This window comes from Pipistrellus kuhlii, unplaced genomic scaffold (genome assembly GCF_014108245.1).
Source record: "Pipistrellus kuhlii isolate mPipKuh1 unplaced genomic scaffold, mPipKuh1.p scaffold_m20_p_11, whole genome shotgun sequence".
Classification (NCBI taxonomy): domain Eukaryota; kingdom Metazoa; phylum Chordata; class Mammalia; order Chiroptera; family Vespertilionidae; genus Pipistrellus; species Pipistrellus kuhlii.
The window spans coordinates 48,314,858-48,333,044 of NW_023425416.1; the positions used below are offsets into that span (position 1 = coordinate 48,314,858).

The window sequence follows — 18,187 nt, forward strand, 5'->3', positions numbered from 1 at the left end:
CTGGCAGCTGTAATGGCCTTAGCTGGGCCCTGACAGCCTAACCTGAGTTCTGGAGTGTCGGGTGCAGAGGAAGTGCAGGCAGATCAGCGCACTCTGACCTCCACGATAAGTGTGCGGCAGGCGGCTGCCGTGCCCCTTGGGTTCTCCCGTCCTCGTTTAGAAAATGTTGCCGTGTTCCAGGGGAAAGCCAAGGCGTATGACTGGCTACCTCCCCTTAAGCAGCTTAGTTTTGTTTCCAAGAAAAGGAATGCCCTTGAAACGAGGGACACTGCAAATGGGCAGAGGCACTTTGTGGAGGGCAGCAGGTCGAGACCTGCTTTGCTCCACGGAGTACAAGTGATTACTAAGCGAGAAGCGCGCGGCCGAGTGTGTGTGAGACAAGGCTCAGATACTTCACACTCTGGTTCTTGAACTCGTCCTAAATGATGGCTGGCTTATCCCATGTCAGGCCCACGTTCACCTAGAAGCCATCTGGTTCATTGGCCTGGCAGTGACAGAGCTGGGTTTGTAGCCTGGAAATGCCAGTTGCTAGCTGTGTGCACATGAGGCTAATTCAACTCTGGCCCTGGGCACTCTCATTTACAAAATAGTGACACCAATTCTGCAGGGCTGAGAACCCGTGGCTATCACGCGTGAGCTGCATGCATACACAGAACGAGACCAGAGCATGCACTCTGCATTGGTCCAGACCCAAACTATTCCAAAGAGATGCGTGACTAGCGAATGAAAGAATTTTAAGATTCGAATGCCTTTGGTTTAGAAATAAAAGCCCTCTCAGGTCCCAGCGGGCGAGTTGGTCGCCAGCCTGGGGGCAGAGGGGTCTCAGTAGCGGAGCCACAGCTTCCTATCTTTGACCCTAAATTACATAGGTGCAGACTGGTCATGTGGATTCTGATCCGCTAGATGGGTTGGGCCTCTTCCAATCAGCAACCGAGGCTTCTTCAAAACTACTCAGCGGAAACATGGACCACATCACAGAGAGGCAGAGGCAAGCCTGCTGCGGGGCACAGCTCATCTCTGGAACAAACTGAAAAGGCATCTTGGTGGGTGAGTCATTTGCCTTCCTCTCTATAGGTAGAAGCCAGGGCTCCGATTCCTGCCTGGAGCAGCCGCCCTGCAATGCCCAGGCTTTAGCTGCTCCAGCTTCCGATCCCATCTCTGCTGCTTGCTGCCGAGGGTTAGAGAAATAACCGATGGGTCCTGGGCACTGGAGGTGCTTGGAAGCGAATGGTCCTGGGGAGCCACGGCGGAGTCAGGCCCTCCCGGGAGATGAGGAGACTCACTGTCTATGCTTGTTCACTGAATAGCTTTTGTGTCATTTCTTTTGCATTTAATAAGCCAGGCTCCTATCTCGGAATATGGCTTACCACTATCCAACTTTTGGAAAACATAAGGTAAATAGGTCACCCCTAATTGCACCGGCCGGAGTGAACTGCTGTTAAAATCTGGTCATTTTTCTATTTTAAAAAAATACAGTCAAAACCCTGTGGCTTATCGTGGATTCTTAGACCAGGGCGGTCGGGTAGGTGGCAGAGTGTCAAAGGGCTCACGGACCCTGCGAGTGCCAGTGTGTGTACATGTTTCTGAGGAAATGGACTGCGGCCTTGACGAGATGCTCAAAGGGGTTTCTGATCAAAGGTTAAGAACCAGGCTCAGTGCTATATCCCTGTCCCCTATTCACTGCAATAGTAACAACCAGTACTAAGTGCTTATACCTTCTGAGCAATTCAAATGTGTTACCATTTGAAAAATATTAAAAGCATTTCCTATACATTAGTTATTCTATTTTGTCTAAATTATAATTAGCTACTTTTTTATTATTATTAGACATTTATACCATTTCCAAAGTTGCATATATTACATTTTTATTTTCAGAAATAAATACAGGACTTTGGTTAGGGAAGTAAATGGTTTTCACATTTCTAGAAAGTAATTAAAAAAAAAATGGTTTAATGATATCAGAGAGGGAATTAGAAACATCAACGACGAGAGAGCATCCCTGGTTGGCTGCATCAACAGGGGATTGAGGGTGCAACCGAGGCAGGTGCCGTGACCGGGAATCAAACCATGCCCTCCTGGTTCATGGGTCAATGCTCCTCCAACGCTCCTGCGGCCAGGCGAGGAGCGAGGAGCAGGGACTTTTTATTGCGGAGCCTCATCTGAAGGCAAGGCCTTTCCTTGCAACGAAGGGCGCTTTGTTCCCAGGAAAGACTGAGGGGACGGCACCAGGGCTGATGGCACTTCCAGTCAGAAAAGTCTTCGAGGAGATCAGAGAGGAAAGATGGTGCCTCCCTGTACATACCCTTGTCTAGCTGATTCAAGTATTTTTTTTGCCGGTGGATATTTTGACTTTGCTAATCCAAATACCTGACTCCTTCCAACTATGAAATTGCAATAAAGAATACCTGTGTTTTGGTTTAAAAAACAATCACACACACACACACACACCCCCCAAAAAAACCCTCTTCTTGAGGTACTGGCAACATATAGCAGCACTGAGTCCTTGGAAATGAGTCACTGTGTGTGGAGAAGCTGCAGGCCAGTGGCCTGGCACTCCAAACTCAATGCTGCTGCAGGCAGGTGCCGTGCCCACGCCACGGGTCACGTCACCTCTGTTATGTCCTGCCTGGGTCCTCAGCAGCGTCACAGGGCAAAGAGAAGGGTCAAAGGGAAGTGTGGGCCTCGAAGAGCTCTAGGCAAAAGGGCAGCTGTCTGGGCTTAGCTACAAGCCCCCTGCAAGGCCTGCCACCGGCCTCTGGCCACCCTCCCAGCTGGCCTTCCGTTTGTTACAGGAGACCCCTCAGCCTAAACTGCTAGTCATAAAAGCGAAAGCCGTGTTCTCTTCCGGGGAAACTACCTCTGAAGAGATGCCTGAAGGTCAAGATCTCTTCAGGAGATGAGGCTCTGACGGGGCACGGTCACTGGGACCGGTGATCAAGGGGACAGATGAGGCTGGGCAGTGAGAACTCCCCAGGCCCTGTCAGGGGCCAGCTCAGCCAAAGTGCTGGGCATTCATGTGCTTTTCTTTGCCTTGTTTTTCTATCGGTCGTCCTTTAAAATCTATGTGGTTGGGAGGGAAAGGCAGGAGGGACGGGCCATCCCCCATACACCTTCTGGGGAATACGTGCTTTGGCTTTCACCAGTAATTGAGGGGCCCAATGTTAACAGCGGGTGGGCGGGCACGTGCTGTGAGGCCAGGGCAGGCGCAGCAGGCCCTGAAGGGCACCGGCCCCATGTCACCACGGGTGCCCTGTGAGGCCGAAGCGAGCACGGCTCTTCTGGGATGCGCAGGACCTCCCGGGCAGGTGAGTCCTGAGAACTGTAAGGCTCATGAAGAATTCCCCGTCCCACTCGTGTACTAGACTGTGCAGGCCGGAGCTGAGCGAGGGGACAGTGGGAAGACGGGTGGGTGGACCCTCAGCCCAAACATGATTCCTGGGTTTTGACTCGCAGGTGTTGGTCAGACCAGACACTATGGAGGACCAAGACTACTTTGAAAACTACATGTCCAACACATCCACCGCCAGCAAGCAAAAGCACGATGACTTCCTGGAGTTCAAGAATCTCTTTCTGCCCTGCATGTACGTGGCCGTGTTCCTCTGTGGCCTGGTGGGGAACTCACTGGTGCTGGTCATCTACATCTTCTACCAGAAGCTGAAGAGCCTAACGGACATGTTCCTGGTGAACCTGCCCCTGGCAGACCTGGTGTTTGTGTGCACCCTGCCCTTCTGGGCCTACGCGGGCACGCACGAATGGGTCTTCGGCAAGGGGCTGTGCCGGATCCTGCTGGGCATCTACACCTTCAACTTCTACACGTCCATGCTCATCCTCGTCTGCATCACCGTGGACCGCTTCATGGCGGTGGTCCGGGCCACGAAGGCCTATAACCAGAAGGCGAAGCGGATGAGCTGGGGCAAGGCCATCTGCGGGTCCGTCTGGGTGGTCTCCCTGCTGTTTTCCTTGCCGCAGATCATCTACGGCGATGTCAGCAAGCGAGACAAGTGGGTCTGCGGTTACCAAGAGAAGATTTCCACTGTGGTTCTCGCCACCCAGCTGACTCTGGGGTTCTTCCTGCCACTGGTCAACATGATTGTCTGCTACTCCGTCATCATCAAGACCCTGCTTCATGCCCGAGGCTTCCAGAACCACAAGTCTCTCAAGATCATCTTCCTGGTGGTGGCCGTGTTCCTGCTGACCCAGACGCCTTTCACCCTGGTGAAGCTCGTGGGCAGCACCAGCTGGGTGTACCAAACCAGGACCAGCTACCAGTGTGCCCTCGCTGTGACCGAGGCCATTGCCTACCTGCGGGCCTGCCTCAACCCTGTGCTCTATGCTTTCGTTGGCCTGAAGTTTCGGAAGAACTTCTGGAAACTTGTGAAAGACATTAGCTGCCTCCCTTACGTGGGAGCCTCGAGCCAGCTCAAGTCTTCGGAGGACACTTCCAAGACGTGCTCGGCCTCCCAGCAAGCGGAGGGCACCAGCATGTTCCAGCTGTAGGCCTCGGGGCTCAGAGAAGCTGCCCAGGGGCTCCAGCAGCACGGAATGCATGTCCTCGGGCGGCGGCGGCGGGGAAGGCTTTGTGTATAGCTTGTGCATTTTCGCAGCGAAGCGACCACACGCTGCAGCTGGTGTGCAGTGCTTCTTCTCAGGCAGGAACACATTTGTTTTCTCCTTGAACACCCAGGCCTACAGCTCACAGGGGGAGCTAAAAGCTGTGAGAGTTTCCTTCCTCCATCTCCGAGAATTCTGACACCCGGGGGAATGGCGTGTCTAAACACCCCAGCTTCTCCTTTACTGAGACTGAGACTGAAGGCTGAAGAGGTACCATGACCACAGAGCTGACAGCAGGTGGCGTTGAGCTCCCAAGTTCAGGAGATTCTTCTGGTTTCTGGGAGGCAGGGATGAGAGCAGCCACCAGAACAAGTGCTGACCCTTTTCCTTTGGGCTCAAGCTTCAATCTCCAGGCACCTCACCCAGGAGGACAGGTTCCGCCTCACTTTTGATTTAACTTTGAAGCTCTTGTTCTGTGATTAATCCTGGAAGGACTAGCAGCAGGGAATATGAACAGGCCAAAACAATCTAGTCAGCTGAGAATCCCAGAGGTCCACAGAATGCTAGAAAACTGTGTATAGCTGAGTGTAAGATCGCCGTGAATCTACGAAATGTTCTGAAATGGAGTCTATGTTGGGTCTGCTCATTTTAAAACTGAATTATCTGCCTGGCCGATATGGTTCAATGGTTAAGCATTTCCCATGAACCAGGAGTCTCGGTTCAATTCCAGGTTGGGGCATATGTCCGGGTTATGGGTGTGGCCCCCCAGTAGAGGGTGTGCAGGAGGCAGTCAGTCAATGACTCTATCTCATCATTGATGTTTCCACCTCTTTCCCCCTCTCGCTTCCTCTCTGAAATCAATAAAAAAAAATGTAAAAAACCAACAACACAATTATCCTATGCCTTTCACACATATGTATGCACAAATTCTTTATGTATATGAAATTATTTCTCTTCCACACATATGTCAAACAGCATATGATTTTCATGACTAAGAAATAAAACTTTTAAAAGTCTCCAGACTACTTTTACCCCTTGAGCACTTTCTACTTTAATATGGCATGCCGGGTATATATCTAGAGCTTATTTGTGGGCCCAAGGCACAGGAAAGAAGTTAGGCTCGCAAACTCGCAGGGCACTGCTCTACCGAGGAAGTGGAATATACCAGAGAAAACCACCCAGTGCCTTCGCTGTGGTTTCCAATCTCCTGCCCACCATGTGAGGTGTATTTGTTTAACCTCCATAGTGTGGTCACAGAATGAGGCAGAGTTTTAAATGTCAGACACTGCGTGTCTGATCCTACCTATCTGCTCATTAGGTTAAAGTTGCCTCTTGGTTCATGAGTCACAAGTCACTCACTGAAAAAGGAGGGCAACTGACACCAGCAGTTCTGCAGGCAGAATTATGGGCTGACCAGTGTGGTTTTGAGGTTTAGATGGACCAGAGGTGAATCCAGCTCTGACCCTCACTAGCTGGTAATCTCTTCACCTCTCTTGTTTTGGTGAGACATGGACTGTACCACGGCTGACCTCCTGGGCTGGCGTGTGGACTGGAGGCCATGCAAACAGAGCACTGGGCACAGTGCGCATTCGTGGGCAGGAAGGCTTCTTGTCCCGAGAACTAGCAATACTACTGAACTGCAAGGAGGGATGAAACACAGCCATGTGCGACAGCATGGGTGGATCCTGAGAGTCGCGTGCTAAGCAAAACCAATCAGATGGGAAAGGGCAAGAATCATGTTCTCACTCATTGTGGAGGGAATAACACAAAAGGCAGCAAATGAACAAACAAAAGAAACAAATAGAAAGTTCATTGACACAGACAACAGTATGGTGGTTATCAGAGGGAAGAGTGTGGGGGGAGGTTAAAGAGGGTTGGGGGGGTCAAATACATGACAGGGAAGGGTAGATATAGAGTGGTGAGCACACAATACAATATACAGATGATGTATACTTGAAACCTATATAATCTCATTAACAATGTCACCCCGATAAATTAAAAAAACAAAAACTAGCAACACAGAATGGAAGCCGCTGTGTTGCTAGGTTCAGGAGGGTTTACTTTGCACCTTCAGAGGGGCGTGGCATGCCACATGCCACCAGCTGGCACAGGGCCCATGTGACCCCACCTGCTGGTTCATAACCGTGATGGGAAAGCAGGGCCCAGGGTCACTCAAAGCCCGGCTCAGTGGCAGCCCCACCTCTGTGTGTCCTTGGGAAAGCCCCTCAGGCCCCCAGACCCACATCACCACCCACACCCCTGGCTAGTAACAGGGAGGCCTGGACAGTGGGCTCCGAGGGCCAAGCTGGGGGCTGCCTGGCCACAGCAACACAAGGGTCACTGTTGGGACCAGTGGCTTCTCCCTGACCAGGCACCGCCAGCCCGTACCCCACCCCTGGGCCTTCCACAGCTCAGCAAACCCAGGAATCGCACAGCAGCTGAAACCTTCTCCTTCCGGCCTCACACTCACAGGTCCTACACTCTCTGGGCCCTTACCTGAGACACCTGGGAGTAGGAATGACTTTCCACCTCCGCCCTGGGTACACGCCACTCATTACTGGCCACAGATCCTGGCCCCGCCCACGTACACCTCAGGGCTTTTGCGTCTTTTTATTTTTTTAAATATATTTTTTTATTGATTTTTTTACAGAGAGGAAGGGAGAGGAGAGAGAGAACTAGAAACATCAATGAGAGAGAGACATCGACCAGCTGCCTCCTGCACACCCCACACCAGGGATGTGCCCGCAACCAATGTACATGCCCTCGAACCTGGGACCTTTTAGTCCGCAGACCGACGCTCTATTCACTGAGCCAAACTGGTTTTGGCAGCTTTTGCATCTTGATTTCATTCCCTCCACACAACAGCCCAGAAGTCCCACCCTCAGAACTGCTCTTCTCCCCACGGCCCCCATATTCTCACACACATCAGCACGTCATATAAAAGGGCGCCTGGGGAGGAGAGGTTGGTGAAGGGGCAGAGGGAGGATGGGGAGCAGGAGGCAGGCTGGGTGTGGGCACTCTGCCTGGGTGTGGCCTCAGGGTCTGAAGGTAAGGAAAGTGCTCCTTGCCAACCACGTTTGCAACACTTGGTAGAGACCACAGATGGCCGCTCTGTCCCCTGTGAACACAGGGTGACCTGAGGCAGAGGCTGCGTGGGAGCCTCCCGGGGGACCTCCGAAAGGGCGGGAGGCAGAGCTGCGTGCCCTCCAGCTTCTCCTCCCCGGGCTCCAAAGGCAGCCCCTCCGGTCTGGCTCACGGGACCGGCCAACCCCGTTTTGCAGGCGAGGAAAGGAACCCAGAGACCATTACCTGCCAAAGCTCACTCAGCAGAACCAGGGCTAGGACCCCAGTGAGGAGCCCTTCTCCTCCCCAAAAGCTGGTGAGGCTTTGCTGACGGGACCAAGGTTCCTGCCAGACTTACCCGAAGGCAGAGCTGTTGGTTAACCCAAGCACAGCGTGGCTTCCTAACCTTAGTCAGCATCACCATTTCCTGTTCTCATTTTGTCGCTGAGATACCAGGCATCGAGTCTCCTGGTTGGTGACAAACCCACCGCGGCCACCCAAAGCACATGACCACGAAGCGTCAGCTCTAAAGCGCTAGCAGCCACAACACCGTGTGGGTGAGCTGCAGCCCAGTATCATCTGGGCATCTGGAGGGGTTTTCCTTGGAGAAGACGAGGGGGCCTCGAGGTGCCAGCTCAGCGGGCACAAGCAGACATGCCAGCACAGCCCTACACACCACAACGCAGGCAGCCTCACAGAAGCGCTGGCAGTTTCCTTCCCGGGACACTTCCTGATTCCCGTGACTGAAGCGCACAGATCCGTCAGCACGCTGAACACCTCCTCTCTTTGTTCCTCCCGGGAAAGGGGAAGGTGCGGGCCGGGCTGAGGGGCTCACTTTCTCATGCAGCTGCCGCCGAGCTCGCCCTCCGAGCCCTGCTCGGTCCTGCTCAGCTGACCGCCGCCTGGCTGGGCGGCGAGGCAATGCCAGTGAAGAGGGGCCAGGGGAGGGCGGCACTCAGCGACTTAGTGCTAACGGGACGGAACAGGCCCCGGGGACCGCCGGGCCGTGCGGGTTGGGGAGAACGCGCAGGCTGCCGGGAAGAATTCTGGGGGTTCCAGAAGGAAAAGGCTCAGAGCCGGAGAAGCGACATGAGCAAGGGCTCTCTTGGGTTGTTGGTCAGGTTGGCTCTATCCATGAGGCCACACCGTGGTAAGTGCAGTCACTCTTTAGTAAGAGAACACTGGACGCAGAGGTCCCCTTAAGCCTAAAATCTCCTGCTCAGAGTCCCAGGATGATTGAATGGATCCCCTCCCATGCAACAGAAACCCTGGGTGACAGCCGCCTCTCAATTCGGGGAGGAAGAGAGATCAATATGAGTTGGCAAGAGTAAGACTCATGCTGCTGTCCTAACTCCCGGATTTCAGAAAGTGACTGCCTTTGGACAACGGGCCCTCACCCAATCTGAGTGGTGTCCTTGTACGAGGGGGAGGTAGGACACACCAAGGTGACGTGCAGACACCACGCAAGGAGGCACGGTCAAGGTCTGCAAGCCAAGGAGGAAGGTCCCAGAAGAAACCAAACTGCCACCTCCGTGACCTGGGCTCCCAGGCTACAGAACAGCGGGAGAGCTGGCCTCTGGCGTGTCAGCACCGGGTCTGTGGTGTTCTGTTATGGCAGCCGGAGCAGGCTGGTGTGGCTGCCCACGCCAAGAAAGGCCTTAATGCTGACATCCGGGACCACTGCCTTTGGGACGGCTCTGACGAAGCTCACAGTGACGTGGACTCCCGGAGGGGCCCTGCTCCCCAGCCCTGTGCTGAGGCACCTTCCCTTAAGCAAGGGCAGCGGTCCTCCCTCCCGCATTTCCTGTCCTTTGGTAAGCAGGCGCAAGGCCAGGCAGTGAACGAGCGCTCGGGAAATGGCGGTGACCTCTACTCACTGTTCGCTCACGCTGGGGTCCAGGGAGTCGGCTTCGGTGGGCGTTTCAGGCAGGGAGGAGCCGGACTCCTGTATCTGGCACAGCTCCTCGTCCGTGATGATGTCGAACACAGTGTCGTCTGGTGACCTCAAGTCTGGGTTTGCGCCTGGACCGCAGAGGCAGATCCGGAGAGAGGAGAAACACACTCGGTCATGGGGGCCTCAAGGACGTGAGGGGTGCAGGCACGCAGGACACGCCTCTGGGACACATAGAGAGGAACCACCCAACGACAGCGCCTCTGCCCAGATGTGCGGGGGATGGCTGACGGGAGACGTGGCTACTGGGAAGAGCCAGAAAAGCAGAGTGGGGACTACAGAGGAAACTGGATGCACAACCTAGACTTCTCTCCAGCCCTTCAGTCAGTCACGCTCTTACATGGCCTCTGCAGCCCCCGGTCTAGAAGGGAAAACATGTATCGAAACCTTATCAGGCCCTTATCAGGAAAGACCCAGACGGAAAAGTAAAGGCGCTTCTGAGCGGCCGAGTCCTCGCTCTGAGACACGGCCACCCACCCCCTTTGAGTTCTGTCTGGCCTGCGTTTTCATCCCCATCCAGACCTCCCTCTGCTCAAGGACTTGTAGCGGCCACTGTGGCCCTGACCAGGGCACTGGTGTCGGGCTCTGCGGGCCACTCGGCAGGAAGGATGCCCAGTGCGTGCGCCTGTGCCCGTCCCCACCCACAAGCACCCCCTCGCGTGTGTCATGGAAAATGTGATGGCAGGTCTGACGTGAAAGAAAGAAGAGGATGACAGGGAGGGAGGGAGGAAGGCAGAGAGACAAGAGGAGACAGGAAATCCAGAAATCAAAACAAGTGACCTCAGCGCACTGGTGTGGTCACCAGTGCACACACCACTGAGTCAGAGCGAAAAAAGAAGGTGCCAGATCCCTCGAGCGACAGGTTTCCCAGCCGGCCCTCCACCTGGCTACGGGGACGGGCCGTGCTTTAGAAGCAGAGTTCTGTTCTTCCTCCTGGCTGAAGTGTACATAGTGGCAGGGCTGAGGAGCGGCTGAAAAGGGGGCCAGGGATTGGTTTCTTTGTAGAGACCCAGACACAAGGAGCATCAGGGACCCAAACTGCTGTCCACGGAGAGAAACGAAAAAAGACAGGAATTAACTGTTCTATGTTCACGGATAGGAAGACTAGACTGATTTCTGACAAAGAACACACTTTCCAACCAATGGTAGTGAAACAACCACGTGCAAAAAACCTAAAAACTAAAAACATGAATCTCAACCAAGAGTTTGTACCATTTCCATAAATGAATGCAAAATAGATCAGAGACCCACACGTGCAACCTAAAACTGTACAACTTCTAGGAAAATTTGAAAAAAATCTTTGAGTCTTTGGGTTAAGCAAAGATACATAGGATACACAAAATAAAAAATAAAAAAATTTGATCCATGAGGAAAAAAAATGGATAGACTGGCCTTCATCAAAATTATAAACTAGTGGTTTGAAAGAAAGTGAAAAGATAGACTGTAGACTGGGAAAAAAATATTTGTAAAACACTTATCTGTAAATAGTTTATATCCAGAATATATAAAGGACTCTCAAAATTCAATAATTAAAAAGATTTAAATGAGCAAAAGATGTGAAGAAATACTAAAGCCGTGCCAAGCACCCTCCCTACTTCCTCTGCCGAGCAGTTCTCTGTACCCAATGTGTGCAATGAGGCCTGCCAACCTCCTGAGGATCCAGTTAAAAGATGCTGGCGACCCCGGATCCAGGCAGAGGCCAAGGAGGCCCCAGGGAGCAGCCCAGCAGGCAGCGCGGCCTGAGCAGAGATGATGAGACGCCCTCGGCCCTCGCCACGCCGGCTCTGCCTCTCAGGTCGCCCACAGGCCAGCCCCCGACAGCAGCCTGGGCTGGCCAGCTGGGCCGTGCTGGGAGCGGGAGCAGCAAATCCCGCTTCTTTTTATTGCACCGAGTGAAAGGACATGAAGGAGAACACATCCGCCTTAGCCATGAGGACCGTGAGCCCCCGGAAGGAGTGCAGGAGGTGGTCATTTCCAGATTCAGCTCCTGGCCTCCGGTCACTCTGGGAGAGAGGGTGGGCCATCGGGGCCCAGGCTGTGGAGACAGAGCATCTCTCATGCGTGGGGTTCGGCCGCTGGCAGTATGTGAGCTAACGGGGACACAGACCTCGTGCTCACGAAGCTGAGTCATACCGGCAGAAAGTTATTCCCTTTTCAATTCTTGTTCAATCCCGAGCACATCATAAAGAAAGTCTCAAATTGGTGGGCTACATTTTTATATCTCTCTAACGGCCAGGTTTGGAAAACACTGAACTGAGCTGCGGCAGCTAACTAGCCAAGATGGGGCGGCGGTGTGGGGGTGGCACCCGGGGAACAAGGAGGGCGGCGGCAGGAGTCTGACCTTGGCCTCCGGCGGCCTGCAGCCCAGCCGGGGCCGGCGACAGAGTGGGACTGGGCTGGCCCTGGCTGGTGCCCGAGCTGGAGCTGTCCGGGGAGCTGGGGCTGAACTTCTGGAAGCATGCTCGGCAGCAGCGCTCCTTCCGGCCGCCCGGCTTGGTCGCCACGTAGTTGTTGCAGCAGTAGTAACAGAAGATGCGCCCACATATCCTGGGGACCAAGCAAGCACGGGCTGTGAGGACGGCTCGGGGCCTTGGGCCGCCTGCTCAGCACCAGAAAGGGGCTCCGGGTTGGGGTCTAGAGGCCAGGTGGCTCTCGTCACACCTGGCGCTGCCCCCACTTTAGAATGCGGCCGTAAGGCCCCTCGATAAGATCCCAACAGAGCCATCCTGGTAGGGTTAGTGGGAGAATGTTTTGTTTCCTAAGGTTGTGGGAGGCCGGGGGATCAAGTGTGCGGCCAAGACCACCTTCCCAGACACAGGATCCGGGTGTGGCCGAGACCCTGTGTCAGAGGTTCCCTCAGTGGCGTAGCGTGGGCTTTCGTCGCCTGGGGCCGACCGGAAATTTGCCGCCCCCCATTTAAAAACGTCTGCGAAATTTCTATTGCACCACCTGCTTCACCTGCCCCCCTTTCCGCACCCGCGTGGTCTGCTTGGCTTGAATCAGCGCGGGCGCGATTTGCAGTTTTACATATACCTATATTTTTTTAAATTTAAATATCATGGTGATTGCCGCCGCCCCTTTTGATACGCCGCCCGGGGCCATGGACCCCTCGGCACCCCCCTCGCTACGCCACTGGGTTCCCTCTGCCCCCACTGGAGACCGCTTCTGTCTGCCCTTCTTTGGGGTTTGCTCTCTGTGCTCCTCCTGGGTTCCAGGAACACCCCCCCACTCTCCCACCCCCAGTCCCTCAGGCTGAGGGAGGGTCAGGGCTGCTGGTCTGGGTGTTCCGTGTCCCCTCGGGTCCCCTGACTCCACTCACACATCTGTATAAAAGGCTCTTTCCCTTCGGGACCCCTGGGTGCCCTGCTATTCCCCTGCCTATGACACCCCCCTCGCCCAGGTCCCTTATAACCGAAAAGCACTGTGGCCAAAACCGGTTTGGCTCAGTGGATAGAGCGTCGGCCTGCGGACTGAAAGGTCCCGGGTTCCATTCCGGTCAAGGGCATATACCTTGGTTGCGGGCACATCCCCAGTGAGGGGTGTGGAAGAGGCAGCTGATCGATGATTCTCTCTCATCGATGTTTCTAACTCTCTATCCCTCTCTCTTCCTCTCTGTGAAAAACCAATAAAAAATATTAAAAAAAAAAAAAAAAGCACTGTGCTCCTGTGGGCACAGCCTCGGGCGGCCGGGCGGCTGCCCGCCCTGTTCCGGGCCCTGCCAGGGGCGGCGCTGGCCATTGTGCTGCCCGCTCACCTGCAGCGGTGCCGCCGCACCATCCAGCTGAACTCCCGCTTGCAGTCAAAGCAGAGGTTCACCTCCACGTCCCCGAATCGCTCCTCCGCGCTGAGCTTCTGCTGGAATTCCAGGGCATCGGACTTCTGCCAGAGAGCATCCTTGTCCCTGGGACAAAGCCACATCAGAGAAAAGAAGGAATCCATGAAAACAATGGAATTATCTTGGATTCATTTAAAAAAACAAAACAAACAAACTCCAAATTCCCCAAGACACAGAAGGAAACCACCTGCACCTGGAAGTGCACCCCCGCTGTCTCCTGTCACCAACAGCGGCCCCAGACTCCGCAGGCCCCTCACTGGCACCGCACACGTGAGGCACAGAGGTGACGCGGGACGTGCAGAAAAGGCTCTGGCATTGGCAGAGCGGCCGGCACGGACAAGGGTGACACAGCTCAGGCGTGAACCTGAGTCTGAGCCAGCCTCTAGCGGAGCGGAGATCCTGAGTCATACCGGCTCGCTGACGCCTGGAACCCACTCCCACTGGGTCTGGGTGAGGCCGTACGCAAGTATTATTTTTTTTAATGGCTCTCCAGTGATGCGAATGGGCAGTCAGGGCCGAGAAGCACTGCTCTGACCACCAACTTATAGAAAATACAAAGGCTGGGGGAACACGTTAGATGACCTCATGGGGATGCAATCAGCAGAATCCCGGCTACGAGGAAACGACCAGATAAATGACCTGGCTTTCTCAACAATAATCGCAAAGGAAAAAAAAAAAAGTTAAGAGAGATGGTGGGGAAACCCATAGACTAAAGAGATCTAAGAAAAATATCGCATGCAATGTTCGGATCTAATTTAGATCCTTAGGCAAATTATGAGCAATTGAAAAAATTGTGAAACCGAAATCCACTCCCACTAGGTTGCCATGGGCCTGAGCAGAACCTATATGTGAGTGCCTGTGTGTGTGTGTGTGTGTGTGTGTGTGTGTGTGTGGCAGGGTTGGGGAGGGGACACGACCCACGGACTTAACAGAACACGAGCATTCTGTTAAGAGCAGTTGCACGTCTTTAAAGAAACACCAACACTCACCTGAGCAGCTCTATCAGCCGTTCCTCCAGGTTCCTCTTGGTCCTAGTCAGGTCATCCAGGTCCGCCAGCATCTTCTGGTCATTCTTCTCCCGGCTTCTCGCCTCCTGGCACAGTTTGCTGCAGTACTCCTGCATCTTTGCCGTGGCTTTTTCAAGTTCCTTCTGGGTCCTGGTGGAGGAGTGGTCGTTCCCTGATTCCCCTCTCCTTCCCGCTTCCCCTGGGCCTCGGGGCCCTCCCGGCCTCCCCCCACAGGGAAGCAGCCCCTCGGCACTGCCTGCTCACAGGCAGCACACTCCCCTAGCCTCGAGCGCTCCCCTCACTCACCCAAACTCTTCACCCCAGACACAAGGGGCGTCTGGAAGAGCAGGGAACCTCAGGCACGCGAGCACCCCAGGACCAGTTGGACTGAGGTTATGAGAGGAGCCGTAGGACAAGGCTCAGGGGCTGGTGCTGGGGACGGGGAGTGTTTGCAAGAGGAAACGGAGTCAGGACAGAAAGGACAGAGGGGCAGGGCTTCCTGTGTCTTTGCGACTCTACACATAGAGCATGGTGCCGGGCACACAGCGGGCGCTCCAGGGGCACGGCCAGATGTGCTACCCGACAGCCCCGCGGAGCGTGCTGGCTGAGCCGCTGTGGCCAGCCGGTGCCCACCCCACGTTCAGCCTGGCTGTCCCCTAAGGCAGTGGTTTGCCACGGATGCTCTCTAAACCCCAAGGCCCACCAGATGTTTGTAAAAGCTCCAGCAGACAGAGGGCTCTGCAGAGACGAACTAATTTGCATCTCATCCAGCCTTTTTACCTCTGGAATAATAATGTTGTCGGGAGGGTGTGCCCTAAGACCCCATCCGCCAAAATGGGTACACGCAGACCACCACGGCCTGCCCACGCGGTGGATAACAAAAAACTCACTGCTGGGCACATGGAAAATGCAACCTGGAGCAGCGAAAACAACGGCTGTGAGACCTCACAACCAGTCACGGCGTTAAAAGCCACCACCCATCACCAATGTGGGCGCTCTCTTTACACTGCCAGGGGAGCAGGACCTGGCTAACGGAGCCAGGGTCAGTCACTGAACACCCCACATGCGCTGCGTCTCCCGCTGGTGGGCCCAGCCTCCGAGGAGGGTGGGAGGAGGGGAAGGTAGAAAAGTAAGACCCTTGGCACAGTCAGGTGCCTGGCTTGGGGGTGGAGGGGGCACACGTGCATTTTGGTCCCTGCGCCTCCTCCTGCTACACCTGTTTTCGTCAGCCCCTGGCAGGACGAGCTGGGCCCCCCGCCAGGCGGTGGGCTCCTGCTCCAGGTGGTCCCTGGGCCTGAAGACGGGGAGGCGCAGGGGCTGGTCGCACGGAGGCCCCAGCGGTGAGGTTAAAAAGCCACGAGGACAGGGTGAGAGCGTGATGTGCTCTGCACAGACACCGCACCAGAGCGGCTGTGGGAACACCAGCCAGCCAGGGTCCTGGCACACGTGCTCCCTGTCAGGATGAGCTTGGGAAATGAGGGAGAGCTCGAGGCACCTCCACAGCGGGGGAAACACACACACACACACACACACACGCACACACCGGTGCCCCACAGTAAAGCAGAACACACGTCTGTCCGGATATTGTTGAGAAAACAGACTCTGGAGCCCAAAGTGTCTGGGTTCCAATCCTACCACCGCTTACCTCCTGCCTGACCTGAGAGGGCAAATGAACTCTTCTGAGCCTCATTTTTCCCATCTATAAAATGGGAATAAACACCACCCTCATTGGGTGATTAAATGGGCAACTAGATGTAAAGTATTTAAGACGGTGCCTGTTCCAGTTCAGGCATTATTTAAGCGTCTGCTGCTTTTATTGCCATTATTATACCCCAACTTTTACTTCCTGTTAGTTTTTCCAAAACACGACCTACAGACTGAAATACGCCTGCCAGGGGTAAGGAAGTGGAACTGGAAGGGCTGTGAGGGGCGAACGGCCAGGCTCTCGGTGGCATGCTTCCGGCACAAGCGCTCTCTGGTCTGTGGCTTTTCTTGAAAAAGAACTTCAACTTCACGAGCGGCTGACTTTCTAAGTGACTGCACCCAGCACCCTTCCCTGCAGCCTGCGGCTGGCCGCGTAACTAACCTGTCCAAGTTCTGGCGCAGGGCGGCCCCCTCCTTGTCCTTCTTCAGCATGGTGGCCTGGCACTCCGAGAGGCGGCTGCTGGTGCGGCTCAGCTTCTCTCCCATGTCTGCCTGGGCGGCCTGGCGCAGGAGGCAGGGAGGACACACTCAGGCGCAGGAGCACGTGTCAGCCGCCATGCAGCCAAGGCTGTGCTCTGGCCATCTGGCTGGTCCCGTCCAACTGGAGGGACTTTGTTTGTTTGTTTGTTTGGATTTAAAGTGAGGCCAATAACCTCTGGTCGATGTTTGTGGAGTGACACACTCCGGTTTGTAAGGATGTCCCTTAAGCATCCATGGCAGCTGGTTGTGGCGGTTGGAGGGGAGGCAGGTGCGGGGCTCTGCAGGGTGGGGCTGGGGTGGGCGGCAGGGAGCAGCATTCAGTGAAAAGGTCACTGCCCTGAAGACTGCGGTTCCAGCGCCACCAGTCCCTGCTCAGTTCAGACTGACTGACTCAGAGCACATCTGCAGGGAACTGGAGGACAATGTTTTCTTTGCCACCAGTTGCGTGAAAAACACATCTGGCAGCTCCAGCCAGGTGTCCGGGGAGCGAAAGGCACCGTGATACAAACTCAGGGTGTCTGCCAAAGCGGACTGATGACCCTTCAGCTTGGGAATGGGAAGTCCTATGGGGGAGCCCCTCAATGGCCCAGCAAGAACCAAACCAGATCCCCTCGCCCCTAAAGGATCCACAAACTGAGAGAGGAAACGACCAGGTGGAGGCCACCACATCGGCCTCCCCTTCCCAGGTGCCAGCCTCTGACCGGGGCTCCCCGAGGGGCCCTCCCCGGCCAGGCCTACCTCCAGCTTGCCCACAGCCTCTTTGGCGGCCCGCAGCTGCTGGCCTCGTACCTCAAGCTGGCCCCGGAGGCTCCTGCACTCTTCGCTGGCAGTCTGGAGAGGACGAGAAAGGGATCGCGGAAGTGGGGTCCTTGCTCTGAGACTCTGCAGCCACCTTCCCCAAATGGGTAAAAAACGAGCTACCTCTCTCTCTTTCCCCACAAGCTCAGGAAGCGTCAGGCTTCATTGGTAATAAAACTCTTCCAAGTTTACTGAGAGACTTAGCTTGGTCCCCAAACCTAGAATTTCATTTCTGCAGGGGAAAAGTGGCCTCTGAGCCCCCCGGAGCTTCATGGGATGGGGCGACAGGGTGAGAGGCACATCTGGGGAAACAATTGCGATTTATCACGGGGCCCTTGGAATAGATGAGAACAGTCCTCCCTGTCCTCACTTTTAACTCTTTTTTTTGTGCAGCATCAAAGGCACGTGTTAACAGCTATGCTCATCTATTCCAGGGCCCTGTGATAACTGAGTGGGTTCCCCCCCACCGCACCTGCTGTCAGAATGGCACCTGAAGGGACAGACACAGGCCTCCAGGCAGCCAGGCCTGCTGGCATTCTGCAGTAGGTCACAGGGACTAGAGCAGGGGTCTCAAACTCACATGCCCACAAGGGCTGGGTAACTGCACAAAGGATTGCAAGGAAAATACCAGAGGATGCGGGCCGGCATCTTTAATGTGGGCAGGGCCCCCCCAGCTCCTGCTGCCAGCTGCCGCACCAGGAGGGCTAGGCTTTTTAAGATCTCTCAAGATTTCAGCCCAGCCGGTGTGGCTCAGTGGTTAAGCATCGACTTATGAATCAGGAGGTCACATGCCAGGGT

General features: G+C 54.9%; 2 protein-coding genes across 7 annotated transcripts in view; one reads left to right on the top strand and one right to left on the bottom strand.

Annotated features, from left to right (window-relative positions):
* Positions 1-18,187, bottom strand: part of FYCO1 (FYVE and coiled-coil domain autophagy adaptor 1) — a 64,628-nt gene that overhangs the window by 20,606 nt on the left and 25,835 nt on the right. For all 4 annotated transcript variants that reach the window (XM_036432072.2, XM_036432074.2, XM_036432073.2 and 1 more), the window contains exons 9-14: positions 17,330-17,422; positions 16,494-16,612; positions 14,390-14,557; positions 13,320-13,466; positions 11,907-12,112; positions 9,492-9,636 (exon numbers count right to left, since the gene is read on the bottom strand). In XM_036432072.2, coding sequence (XP_036287965.1) covers positions 9,492-9,636; positions 11,907-12,112; positions 13,320-13,466; positions 14,390-14,557; positions 16,494-16,612; positions 17,330-17,422 — 878 coding nt within the window. The remainder of the gene's footprint in view (positions 1-9,491; positions 9,637-11,906; positions 12,113-13,319; positions 13,467-14,389; positions 14,558-16,493; positions 16,613-17,329; positions 17,423-18,187) is intronic.
* On the top strand, positions 810-5,243 carry CXCR6 (C-X-C motif chemokine receptor 6). Of its 3 annotated transcripts, none has more exons than XM_036432078.2 (2): positions 810-1,047; positions 3,454-5,243. In XM_036432078.2, the coding sequence occupies exons 1-2, from the start codon at positions 904-906 to the stop codon at positions 4,495-4,497; spliced, it is 1,188 nt and encodes a 395-aa protein (XP_036287971.1). In that variant the 5' UTR covers positions 810-903; the 3' UTR covers positions 4,498-5,243. The 3 variants fall into 3 exon arrangements, with proteins under 3 accessions (XP_036287971.1, XP_036287973.1, XP_036287972.1); XM_036432080.2 differs by having other exon boundaries at positions 958-1,043; XM_036432079.2 differs by having other exon boundaries at positions 981-1,074.

What these genes read in the sequence shown, in the direction of transcription:
- CXCR6 (XM_036432078.2), top strand. Translation starts at nt 904, where the DNA reads ATGGGTTGGGCCTCTTCCAATCAGCAACCGAGGCTTCTTCAAAACTAC. An exon ending in CTGAAAAGGCATCTTGGTGG is followed by an intron (nt 1,048 to 3,453) that starts GTGAGTCATTTG and finishes TTTGACTCGCAG; the next exon opens with GTGTTGGTCAGACCAGACAC.